This window comes from Rissa tridactyla, chromosome 1 (genome assembly GCF_028500815.1).
Source record: "Rissa tridactyla isolate bRisTri1 chromosome 1, bRisTri1.patW.cur.20221130, whole genome shotgun sequence".
NCBI classification, from domain to species: Eukaryota; Metazoa; Chordata; class Aves; order Charadriiformes; family Laridae; genus Rissa; species Rissa tridactyla.
In genome coordinates, this window is record NC_071466.1 from 179939039 (window position 1) to 179952716 (window position 13678).

Sequence of the window (13678 nt, forward strand, 5' to 3'; positions counted from 1 at the left end):
ATTGAAATTTTCATTCATTTAAAGTTTGTTTGGGTTTTTTTGTGGTTTGTTGTTTTTTGTTGGTGTTTTGGTTTTGTTTTTTTTTTTTTTTAATAAAACATATTATGTATTCACTAAAAGATGTAAAGACTGTTTAATCACTCTCTGGGAAGGTAAAAAAAACAACTCTGTTGCTTTGCAACTCAAACATCAAAGAAAAAAGCTTAAGCCATGTGTTACAGAAAGCAAGCAGGGCAAACTAACCCACTATTCAGTCAAATCTACAAGTATGTTTACATGCAAAGTAATGCACATGAAAATATTCATTTGCCATTTATAATTAAAGACATGAATCTATTTTCTCCCCAAAACAAGCTTTACTTTTTTTTCCCCTCCACAAATGGATCAAAACTATTCAGACTATGAAAAGTTACATTAATGTTAAGTAGCTCTATTCAACCAGCCAGCATTAGTGTGAATGCTTCTTATACAAGAAGATTCCATGGGAATTCTTAAATACTTAACAAAACTCCGTATGTAGCATCTGAAGTTAAATTATGACTAAGCTAACAAATTCTCATGCAATGACTAAGACAAAAGCCAAGCAAGATGCCTTGGGAAACAAGATACCATAGGTTTCCTTAGAATCATAAAAAATAGCATTAAAAAGTCAACAATCCAGTTACAACATGGTGTTCAGCAACCCCAAAGTCAAAGCTGTCTCCAGAAGACTGATTAAACCCTTCCACATGTAGTTTCTCAAACTTAGCAAGATTCTGGATCTCTGTCTCCATGGTAAGCTAAGTCTTGTTTCAGGGTTTTATCTCCTGTAAAAGTACCACCTCTTTATAAGACCATATATTTGAAAACACAGTAAGAGTTCAGTAAAGGTTCCATAAATTGCTTTAATGGAAGTTTGCAGAAGACTTTGATAACAGCTTCGGACCACCCCTTTGTTGTATCGTCACCATCGTGACCATTACAGGACAAACCCACTGACATTTGCGTTCATGCAACTGTCTGATGAGAGAAGAACACCTGAATTTGATCCTTCATAGACATGCTTCTACTACACCAGGATGGAAGAAACCCCTGCGAAGAAGGCTCCCAGAATTAATAACCCATTCCACTGTGCTTAATGCCCAAATCTGAGGGCCTCCTACTTCAGGAAAGGTAGCGCCAGGGAGCTAGATCAATAGTTGCAATGAGCCAAATCTAATCTGCAGGCTAGATCTTACTTGCCCCAATTGTTAAAATATATTTGATTTCACAAGAAGCCACATTTTGAAAGAACCGAGCTGCAAAAGAACATCAGGTCTCAACTGAGAAAGTCCAGAATTAGATAAAACATTACGATTTTTTCAGAGACAAGAATAAGCTCAGCAACCTAACTCATCAGAAGTGCAAATCAGAGAATTAATGCCATATCTGTTGAGCAAGTGGGAGAGAAAATGAACAGCAGAGCACTGGGCCAAGAAATGGCAAAAGCATTCACTGAAAAAATTCTCCTAACTTTCCTCATAATTTGGGCAGATCTTCATTAAAACGCATGTCTGTCTACTGTCAGATATGTACCTGCAGTTCATAACAGAAGATGCCCTGATCTTATATTCTCATGTGGGCATCTTCAGTGGATCAGGATAGACTGGATCAAACCTTGTGGAGCACTTCTTACATTCTTATACATGAGAAATCAAAGTTCAGACTGAACAGGTCCCACCTTTTCCTCAAAGCACGCTCATTTTTTTTTTGCTCATTTGAAGACAGTAGGTTCAACAGCATATTAAGGCTTTGAGTTACCGTTTTCTACCATTGTCACTCTATCCAAATAAAAATACATGTACCCTTTTCCTCACAGTGATTTTGCTGAGTGCACAGACAGCTCAATTAGGTAGGTGAAACTGGCCACAAATAAGCTCTGCAATTATTTTGTGGGCACATCGTGCATCTTGTTGTCAATTTAAGTTACAGGACCATATTTGTTTCAGGCCAAATCTTAAACTATTTTCTTAACCAGTTCTATTTTCTGCAAGTTCTATAACACATCTAATTTCTTTGCCAAAGAATTATTGACCCAGTTATCACACACTGACCTGATGCGCAGCAGAATACATAGAAAGAGCATTCATGGATTTACTCTGTTGCACTTCCGTACTTAGCACAGCAAGGTTTGCGATGACTCAAGGCAAAGCCACTCATTTAGCAAAAAGGAAGCATTACATGGCTTGAGTAAGATCTAATCTCATCTAAGGAATCATAATTTTGTGCTGAAAACAAGAGACACAAACAGCATCCACATGATTTCGGAAGCAAAGTTTATACAAAATAATGGGCTTGCAGTAATAGTCCTTAATCTAAATTTTAGAAAGGTTTCACCATTCTTCTGTATATTCCTCTGCTTGGAGTACACATACACATGTGCAGTAACAACTCCCTGGAAAGCAGCAACTTTTAAGGTCAGAATCAGTAAGACTTTGACAAAGTGAAAAAACAGAAAAACACCTAGTCATGTCCACTATGAGGCTAAACACTAAACAAGCTTTAAGACCTTCCCAAAAAGCAGTATTTAAGGAAGCCATTCACAGAGGGCTTCCCTCAGAACCACTCTAAGGTTGAAGAACTCTAGATGATAAATGAAGCATAAATTAAGGACTCAGGATTCATATGTGTATCTGATGCAACAAACATTTAACATTTTCTACAGGTTCATAGCTAAAACCTGCAATACATTAATTTTATCTGCTCTCAGCAAAGACACACAAGAAACTGAAAATGAAAAAAAGGAGGAATAAATTAAATTGCAGTAAAACTGCACCTTGTTTAGACAATTATACTATAAAAAAACCAGCATAAATTGCCATTTTTCAGTAAGCTTAAAAAAGAGATTGTATATGCTTAGTTTTAATCTTTTTATTACCAGTTGGATTTTCTGAATATAAAAGTGATTCACTCCTTTCCCCAAAGTTCCCTCTATCTTTTCCCCCCACCCCTACATTTACCTTCTCCATTTCAATACAAATATGAAGACAGAAAGATTCAAAGTGTTTCAAGATCTAGAATGCTGGAAGTTTCCCCCCCCCAGGTGTTCATAAAACTAGATCCAGGTTTTGAACATTAGTTTTTATTAGCTTACTCAGAGAAAATTCTGAGCAAATTTATTTTAGTCTGTCAATACTAAGTGTTATCCAAATAACAACACAGTCAATATATTTATTGTGTTCTCATATACAGAACAACATCTTTAATAGAATTCCAGTTGAAAGACTATTTGAAAACATGGTTATTTTCAATTGGAAAAGGTTTTCAAAACCACAAAACTGGTTGGAAACGAAAAGAATACAACCACCTTTGCAACCTTTCTCATCTACCACGAGCCAAATGAGATATCATACGGAACATAATACAGAATATACATTTAGCCACAGATGAGTGACCAAAGGTGTACAGACAATGTCAATATCACCACCATATATTTATTTTGATCAACTTTTTTAAAAAAAATAAATATTACAATAGCACATAATCATTTAAGATTTCATAAGCATAAACTCAAAAAGTTGTAATGGTTAATAGTGAAGCTACAGGGGAAAAAAAAAAAAATCCCTTAACAAGGATTTGGAAATAAAACTTAAAAGCTTTTGCAAAAATGACTCTTCCATTTCCTGTTGGAACGACATCACTCTTCTGCCAACTACAGCAGCTTCTATGCCCCATTTTGGCCACTTCTCCCACAAGCTTTCAGGATTTCTCATTTGTCATTCACGGTGTCTGGAACACCCACCTTCCTTCTCTTGAAGTCCCATTCTAAGATCCACTTCTGCAACATTGCCTACAGAAAAAGTAGGCAACTAAAACACTCATTCACTGTGTCAACAACATGCCAAGCATCAGCTTTCACTGTGTACACTGTACAGCATAGCGTTTGTCTCACTTTACCTTTCTTACTACACTGTAATGATTTCTCCCTCACTGCATCAAATCTAAAAGTGGGCATTTAATATTTAAGAATCATTTTGGAGAAATAGCATCTACTGCTTCTGAGAGTGCTGGCTGCACCTCTCGGTGCTCAGAGAAAGGAAAGTATGTTCAACATTATAAATATTCCATTGTGCCTGTGTGCATCTGTGGTACACGCACATATGTAATGGGCATAAACAGAAAAGAGCAGCCTATTGAATTTTCTCACACTGTAGTACATTTTAATCCTTTGCTGGCTCACCTGAAATTTCTTATCAAATTATGAAACTGAAATGGAAAGCTGCATTTAAGCATTTTTTTTTCTTTTGTTTTAAAATGCCTTCTACTCTAAACGTATTTCCTTATACCTTTGAAAATCTGGATTAAAATTCCACTAAGAGTGTATAGGAAATGTTTATGTTTACATAGATCAAGGTCTGTCAAGGCTATGTTAACATCTGCTATTAAACAATTATATTTCTGGACAGTCATGGAGGCAGACTTGAAGCAATGACATCTTTTTGAAATTTTTAAGGAATTTTTACTTTTTTTTTTAATTAGAAAAAAAAGAGAATCTAGCATATATGTTGCTTACACATATTAAATGCAAGTCTGTCATAAGATGGTATTACTGACTTCCAGGTGACACGTATTTCAAGTCATGCTTTCAGTTTTCCATGTATTTCTACATGCCACTCCATATAGGAGTGAAATATTTTACCAGCTAATTTATTTATTTTAATAATAAGTGGAGCTTCGGTAATGCCAATGCAATTCTAACATACGATAATGCATTACCAAGGGAAAACAAATATTTAGGAATGGTTGGTTTTGTAACTTTGCATCATTACAAATGGGAGAAATACCTAAATTGGAATACTTGAGCAGACAAACAAGCTGCACAAGGCATTTTCAGAAACGGAAAAACCGTTGAAGATGTAAAATGCAAAACCACAACAAAACCACTGTAGATACAACATGTAAACACAAGATATAATCAATAACCTAAGTTATAAATACAATTCTTAAAGACAAAAAAATAAAACCCTGGCATGCATATGGCTGAAGCTTACATGTATAAACTCACTAAAATAAAAAGCATTTGCCACTGAAAACACTGTGATTCACAGCTTAAAACTAAGCGAAGCCCTGCCTCACATATATTTCACATGATTGAAACTATCCTACTATTGAAAGGGGAAAAATAAGCTTATTCAACTTACATCTTTTTCCGACCGATGTGGGAACATCGATGATTGGCTGTAGTACATGTTTTCATCATGGTAGTCACCATCAACCCCCTCTACAAACTTCTTCCTTGAAGCACCAAACATGCTGTTTGTCACCTAAGTAAGAAGAAAAATGATTATATACCACATATGATTTGGTTTGCTACATACAAGAGTATATATTTTATATTTATGTAAGGATTGTTAAAAAAAGAAAAAACCAACAACCTGTTCCTAAACATTTGAAAATTCCTCTTTAAAAATATTTTTTGTATATTGCCAATCTAATGGTTCTTCCAAGGGGGATTTTCATCTGACAGAAACTTGTATTTCAGAAAGGATCGGGGTGGGGAGAGGGGACACGCTTCATTTTTTGGAGGGCTGTTCATTTGTTCATTGGTGGTTTTGAGTCTCATGACCTTTCACTCAGGTTTATTTAAAATTACAGAATGTCAGACAACAAAACAGCAAATTTCTCAGATTTTCCTCTCCTCAGGTAAACACTTTCCATCTAAAATAAGAAAATTAAGGAATTTTCTTTAGAGCTCAGCCACCTTAAAAGAAATAACAATCATAAAGAAAGGAAGAAAAAAAAAAAAAATCACTCCCATGTCTCATCACCACAACTTTGGAAAAGCAGCTTTCTAATTAACCCTGTGCACTCAGAGCCATGATTAAGAGAAGGTTGAGCTTAACAACACTCAACCACCTCATCACAGACTGGCAAAGTTGCTGAAGATGGCCAGATGGGAGTATTTGCCCATACTCCCAGAGGCACGCGTGCACGCACACACACACACACACACACACACAGAGCGAGCTGCTAAGTCAAAAAATGGAAACTGACGAAACAGCAACCACACAGCTGGTCACAGAACCTTAATTCTTTAGAAAATTTAATCCCGCAGCAAGGTCATACAACATTGCTGAAGCATCTACCGCATGCAGTGCACGTTTATACACCTTACTATCTTACTTATGTAAAAATACACACACCTCTGTTAAGTTCCTAATCTATCTGGCTATGAAACAGCATCACAGTGCAGTGTGGGCCAACCAAGCCCTGTTTTAACCTAACAGGTTAATGTTCAAACCAGCAAAACGGCACACACTGGTCAGCGCTGAGCAACTCGCCCAGTTTCTTGTACCATACAGAGAGACTGGAGAGAGCGCAACCAGCAGGATGGTAACCAACCCTGAGCTACCGCCCTACGGAACATACCTTCAAACGGATCTTTAACATCTTGAAAGGTAAGAAAGCTCAGTTGCAGTTAGCTTATGAAAGGCCCTGAGCCCTAAGATTGACTGTCTTCACTACTGACAGCATTAGCTAAACTTAAAAAAAAAAAGACCAAAAACATAGGACAATTTTTAAATTTTATTTTTCAGGAGTTATTTTGCACTATCTTAGACTCATGCTTGAATTTTAAGTATCAAAACATTTATTCTGGTTGGTTGCAAGGAGAGTTACCTTCAGCTTGAAATCCTCTTACCCTCACTGATACAAAATTACTCTGATATTCCTCACAGTGTTGCTTATTCAAATTTCACCTTTACTGATGAAGATTTCTCATCAGTGTTTGATAACATGGGTGCTCCTATACTAGGAACAACTTAACACCATGATTTCAAAGTCATAGGAGTTTTGAGTAAAACTAAAGTCAACACTTGGGATGCATTTAATACAGCTATGATCACAGAATTGCCCTAAAATCTTCAGCTAAAAAATGTCTATTCCACTACTTCCTACAAATGTTTCAGATATTTAGACTACTAATATCTCAAAACAAATTTCTATTTTGTTACACACATGTGAAGGCATGTAAAGATAAAGCACACCTTCTCCAGATGAAACTTGTGTTTTATGGTATTTACAAAAATGTGCAAATATAAGGTCTCAAACTGCTCGAATACATTCAGCTGACTTTCACACTTGTAGTGAAGCTTTCATTACACTATAAGCATATCCCACTGTGCTAATCCCCTTACAATGCAATTATCACCTACCAGATGGGATGGAGCATTTAACAGGCTAAGGGGATTATCTAGTCCTTTGCTCTGCCTGAGTAAAGTACGGAGAGACGAGCAGTTGCCTTTAACCACTGTAAAAAGGATAGTGAAATGCTTCGGTGAAGCTATCCTGAGCAACAAGGAGAAGCTGAGTGTCTCAACCAACTACTGCTCTTGAGAAGATAAAAGGCAGCTTCTCACAAATCCCGAAGAATTTTTTTGGTGCTCCTTTGACAATACCTGGGATAAGAGAATAATTTTTTTTGCCACATAACCTTCTCTTGTGATACATCATCAGAATAACAAAATTTAATTGTGATAGAAAGCAAGTCACTGAAGCATACACCATACTGTAACTAATGCAATACTTAACCCTGAGCTACAGTACAGGAACTATATAACGGGGAAAAACGATTCTGTCTTTGACCCCGTAGCTTTTGATCTTATTTCCTCAGAGGTTTACACATGACTGGCTATACACACACCATAAAGATTTCTGAGTCAGTGGGGTAAGGTCAGAGCTTTCAGTCTCAAAATATATGTTTAAAGCTGCTGCAAGAAAGCTAGTATGTCCAAATACGAACCCTAAATAGTGAAAAGCTGGGAGATGTTTTAAACACTCTCCATTAAATTTAAATTGTCTAAAACATTACCTTCTATACTGATAATTGTATAAAGCATTGGCCCAAAAACTAATCAGGATTACGCCTTGAAGACTGATGAAATGCACTGATATTAATACAGAGTCTTACAAGAGCATGGCTATTAAAAAAAGAGATGAAGAAAACTTTCAATAATTAGATAGATTACATATTGATATTTTTATTGGTAACCCGTATTTCTACACGATACCTAACAGGACTGTGCTGATGAACTCCAGAGAGCAGAGCAGTGCGTTGCAGGCTGCAGCTGCAGGGGAAGAGGGGAAGGCCGGAGGAGCCCTGCCTGCAACCCAGCTGCATCGCTGTGCCCGACTGCTTTGAAGACCTTCAAAAACTTTCTTTTTTTTTTTCCCCTCCAGAGACCGACACTTCTTCACAGCAGCAGTTTTGTAAGCGATTCTGTGCAGTTCAATGCTGCCAAGTGAAGCAGCCGCGTGCAGTGCTCAAGCTGTCCACACTCCCACCGAGGGAAGCGGTACAGGCGCTGGAGGGCATTCTGGCAGCTGCCTGCACCCCTAACAGGATTTCACTTCACCAGAAAGAACCGCCACTTGTTCTCAGGGTGAGCCGCAGCACAGATCACAACAGCGAAACGTGGCACTGCAATTCACGCTGCTATCCAGCCCTGTTACAAAACTAACAGCACGATAAAATGAGGCAGCCACTAAAGACCAGTAACTGAAAGGGCAGGAACTGGGATTAGAGAGTGAAGCTGCAGCTGCCGTGGCCAGGCTGCTTACTTCTTGCTTGTTCTTAGGCTAACACTAGCAGCCAGTTTATCTACTCCCCAGTAGTCATCAGTGACAGTAAACAGCTGGCAAACTTCTGAATCAGAGCACCTATCCCCACGCGGACTTGTATAATACTACAGCAGGTTTATGCAAAGACAGTGTCAGATGGTTCCCACGTTAGCAGTAGGCGCTTCCTATCCACACTAACTTATTCCAGTATTCACCAACGCACTCATTAGTCAGTCATGCTACAAGCATATGCACGGATATTGAAAAAACACTGTTGCAGTACTATTTGCAAGAAGGTGTGAGAATAACTGGGGCTGTGCCAAACACAGGCAGATGTGCAGATGGAACTTTGTTGCTTATTTCTTCGGACAAGAAGCCACCAGGAAACCTCATACACAAAGACTGCAGCTCCTTTTTCACAGGCTGACAGATCAGCATCCAATCAACTACAAAAGTAAACACAGCGAAGTTCATGCAGCACTTACAAACACATTTTAAACCCTTTGGAAACTAAGAGCAACCTGAGGTTTTGTACCTTCAGAGTCTAGACTGATGAGGTGAAAGGTAGAAATCAGCTCTTGTATTTCAGTCCCTCATTCATATATATATACACACATATATACACACACGCACATATTTATGCCAAAACAATCTCACAGAAGTGGTACTCCAGTTGCATGGCAATTTTACTAAGTAAATAATTTCTGTCTACTCAGCCTAATTTCATACAGATCCCTCTCCCAGTCCTGTAACTACTTTTCCTGTTCTACTGGGGGAACTCAGTTCTCTGTTGCACAAGACACACTGGCAGTGTAACCATTCATTAAAAATGCAAAAATGGTGCACTTCTGTCGATTCATCCTTTAGCATAATATTGCAAAAGTACTTACAACTCCCACTGGTAGACCCATGTACAACTATTATTAGAAAATACTCGTGGTAACAGAGAAAAGAAAGTGAAGGAGCTACATGTTTGGATGGAGTTCAAAGAACTAACCAGCCACGCTGCCACAAACCATGCCAAATTCTGATCAGATGAACACAAGCGCTTCTTTCAAAGCACAAGCACATCACATTTAAAAATCAGATTTGCCCACAACTTCAAGCTAATGGTAACCAAGGAAAATGCAGTCACAAGTCTGACAAGACCTTTAAATTCTTCTGTGGAACATTTCCTAACAGCAACTGCTACAGGGGAACTAAAAGCACCATACAAGTGTTCAGAGCTTGAAACATCTAATAAGCAGTTTGTGGTGGTCACTGACCTTTACCCTTCAACTGAGTACATAACACACAACAACCAACAATACTTATTTTTTAAAAAATTAAAAACAAAACAAAAAACCCCACCCAAATTTCAAGAAAAATCCTTTTCATTGCAAGAAACACTGCGGTATAGCATACTTTATCACACAAAAACCTGTTTGTTAACAGTAACTGAAAATATGTTATTGACACGGAATTTGTAAGGAAAAACTATTAAAAATTTTGTCATCTTAAAATGCAAAACGATCTTCTCTGTAATCACTTATAAAGTGATACTATGATTGTATATTAAATTACTTTAACAGCCTGAAGCAAATTATAGTATTAAAATATGAAAACTAATTATATTTCTGTTTTGCAATATTATTATAGGTAGTGCCCAGGGAGAGCTCACTCGTGACATTAAGATAGACAACTCTAAACTAAGAGGATACTATAAAATCTCCTTTGAGAATGAATATTTTTAATTTTGCATAGAGCAGAAAAATCAATCATTGCATTACAACTGATTAAATTCATCATCTTCATGAGAGATGAAAACTATATACAGTAATACAAGTTAAAAAAAAACAACAAACACTCTAGGAATTTTAGTAATATCTTCCCATCCCTGCTCCCCCAATGACTATAGTATTTGTAAACACGCACACTATCATTATGTGAGAGCAATTAGAAGTTGTAATCTCAGACTGATGTTACACATGTACACACACTAAGGCTCCTGATGTTGCTGTTTAGGCCTTTCCAAGCAAAGCTAATAATTAACTCTATTTTTTTTTCTTCTGTTACAAATAAATGTCTTCACTTAAGGTAACGTACTTGCATATCCAAAGTATGTACAAAAGTGACCCTTAATGAGCCTTTCAGTGAGAAGTAAGTGTCTCAAAAAATAAGTGTCTGCTACCACTTATGATCTTATTTCTCAGTGTCGAAGATAATTCCCACTTGGCCCTAATGGAACTGATATACAATAGAACGTCTACTACCAACTTGCTAGATGCAAAAGACCTCTCAAATCCCAACCATTTAGTGATAAGTTACAGCTATCGAAAAACACCATGAAAAGTACACCGGTACAAATAGATACATTTTATTTTCAGGATGAAAGACAAAACAAAACTATAAGTGGAGATCCTTTGTTCCCTCATTTCATTTCATAATCACAGTCACTCCATTTCTCCAAGGTGACAGATAACCTCTAACAAAATACTGTATGCTTATGCTACAGCAGCCCTTCAAACAACTTTGTAGTATCAACAATATATAATCATGGAAAATGGAACATTTCACTATATTTCTTTTTTGTTAAAAAGTCTTTCTCCGTGATGAGCTTAACACTGGCATAGGTTTGTACTCACTGTAAGAATACAATAGTAAAACAGGTGTTTTGTCCATCTTTAACAACTGGCTATATATTCTTTTAATTTATGTAAGTATTTTTAAGTTTAAGTCTCAGAAATATGGAAGACTGAAGAGGACCATGATATGAGACACAAATCTGCCAAAAATCTTGAAGGTTGGATAGCCTTTAGAATAATCTCATAGTACTTGTGTCATATGGTTCATAAATTGATTATTTTCCAAATTCACAGAGCACTTTAGAAAATAACAGGCATAAAGCACTATCTGATTCACAGACTTACTTAGGTCATGTCTCAGAGTAGTTCAAGATATAACTGGTCTCCTTAAAACACTGCATGGTCTTTCCTTTCAAAAAGGAAATAATATAACATATGTGATATAGCAACTTCTACACAGGAACTTCAGATAAAAATTCTGAGCATGAAGGAAATAAGAACATACAGTTAAGATTTTAGACTACCCTCCACTCATATTCTCAAGAACAGCCATCTAACAAAGTAAAATTTTTCAAGTGTTCTATAAAGCTTCCAAAAGTTACACTAAAACCGTGAATCTCTGCTGCATGCAAACTATGTCAGGAAAGTGCAGTCCCTAACGTCAAACAAGCCACAGAAATTCTCCTGGCCAAGACCTACACGCTAACTGTTTTAAACCTCTAACCATCCTTAACTATTATGAAACGAATGTTTTCGAACACTCCTGAAGTAAAACAGCACAGGAGGAGTAAGAAAAACTACCCTACATTAAAATAAAAATAAAACAATGTTGAAATTACTAAAGCTAAACTTGAAAATTTAGATTACAAGAAGCTCTGCTTGGTTTCGTAATATGGTTGCCACCATGCCCATCCTGGGGCAGATTCCCGCAGGTTCTACTCCTATTCATCACTGGCACAAGATTTGGAAGATTTGAGAAACCGACAGGGGGTGGGCATGTGACTTTGCACGAAGCTGTGTGGGTGCCTTTTATGGGTCTGATCAATGAGATGTTCAGGCAGGAAATAATCTTTGGACACGCCATTCAGCAAAATCCAAACACATGCAAGAAAGACGTTTCAAAGGATCTGCAGAAGTGACCAGAAGAGCAAACAAACTAGCACTCCATCTAGAGCAGTTGTGGGGAGAAACCAAGAAAATGTCAGATGCATTCCACCTTATTGGGTGATGTGACCTGAGGAAAAGCAGGAGCGTGTCCTTTGTAGACAAGGTAATGAAGTCCCAAGTCCTGACCAACCGTACACATATACATACCCACACACATACTGTAAAAGACACAGCTAGATTATCTGTCAAAGACATGGTTTAAGAATTTTATTAATCAGGAAAAACCACTGCTTGTCTGACAGTATTGTAAATAATATTATTTACTCAATAATAAGAAAAAACCCAAAACCAATATACCACCTTGAACAGACTATCCAAAACGTGAGTATATTTACCCACTTCCTCTCTTCTTGATGCTGCCAGTCATTTGTAGTATTTACAGACAATTCAAGACTAAGAGGGGTTCTAGATTTAATTTAACATAGCATTTCTGACTTACAATTGTAAACTATTGCAGGTTTGACCGTGCAATGTTCTTCAGTTCTAAGGTTTCACCACAAAAGATAACTGCATTTCAGAAAGAAGTGGCAATCACGCCAGTAATTTTCAGGGGCAGTATGTTGGCTCATGCTTTTAAATTCAATGCTATTTTAAGTAAGCACGCAGTGAACAACAGCAAGAATCTTGAAAGTAAATGATGTACTGGCATACTCCTGTTACCTACTTAAGACATTCCTCAGTAATAATATTTTTTTAAAAAAGGAACTAGTTCAATTTTGTAAACAAAAGTAACTTTTAAAGTATGTTCTCAGTTGAAGATCCATCACGACAATTATCAGCTAAATATACACTGCTTAGGTATCGCATTTATTTACTGATTGTCTTTTGGGAATACCATCCAAGAAGAAATCAGTTATGCTAAGAAGCCAGACTTGACCAAAATTAAGTTCAGAAATCAAACAAGCTTCTGAAGTACCTATGTTGTCATGGGAACAAAAAATAAAACTCAACAAACAAGCAAAGAAGCACATAAAATAACAGATAGGCAAACCTGCATTGCTTGAAACTATTAGAGTAAACCTGTCTATGAAAACCGGTATTTGGTTCATACGGAAAGAGGTCAGTCTTAGAAAGGAGAAATTCAGCTGCCAAGTTTGTAAATAAATAAGCAAAATACGAAATTCCATTCCACGAATATAACGGAATTTGCTTCAAATATTCTCATAATAAACTCATTAGTACAGTGGCACTTCTCCTGGCTCCTCAGAAGTTTATTCTGTGAGTTTCTCTCAACTGCTACTTTGCACCTCAACCATAAGAAAGATTGCCATTGGAAGATATCAGAACAACAACTTCCTGCTTTCTTTTGCTTGATAACCTTTGACTCATCCCATTAGGTAATACAGGAATGCACTGATTGAAAACTACTT

General features: G+C 37.0%; 1 protein-coding gene across 6 annotated transcripts in view; it reads right to left on the reverse strand.

Moving 5' to 3' along the window:
* Positions 1-13678, reverse strand: part of CNOT2 (CCR4-NOT transcription complex subunit 2) — a 92229-nt gene that overhangs the window by 33955 nt on the left and 44596 nt on the right. For 5 of the 6 annotated variants that reach the window (XM_054192607.1, XM_054192627.1, XM_054192617.1 and 2 more), the window contains 2 exons: positions 5160-5282; positions 3761-3808 (listed from right to left, as the gene is read on the reverse strand). In XM_054192607.1, the coding sequence (XP_054048582.1) occupies positions 3761-3808; positions 5160-5270 (159 nt within the window). In that variant the 5' untranslated portion in view covers positions 5271-5282. Of the gene's footprint in view, positions 1-3760; positions 3809-5159; positions 5283-13678 lie in introns of those variants that run through there. The other variant, XM_054192634.1, reaches the window with a different exon arrangement.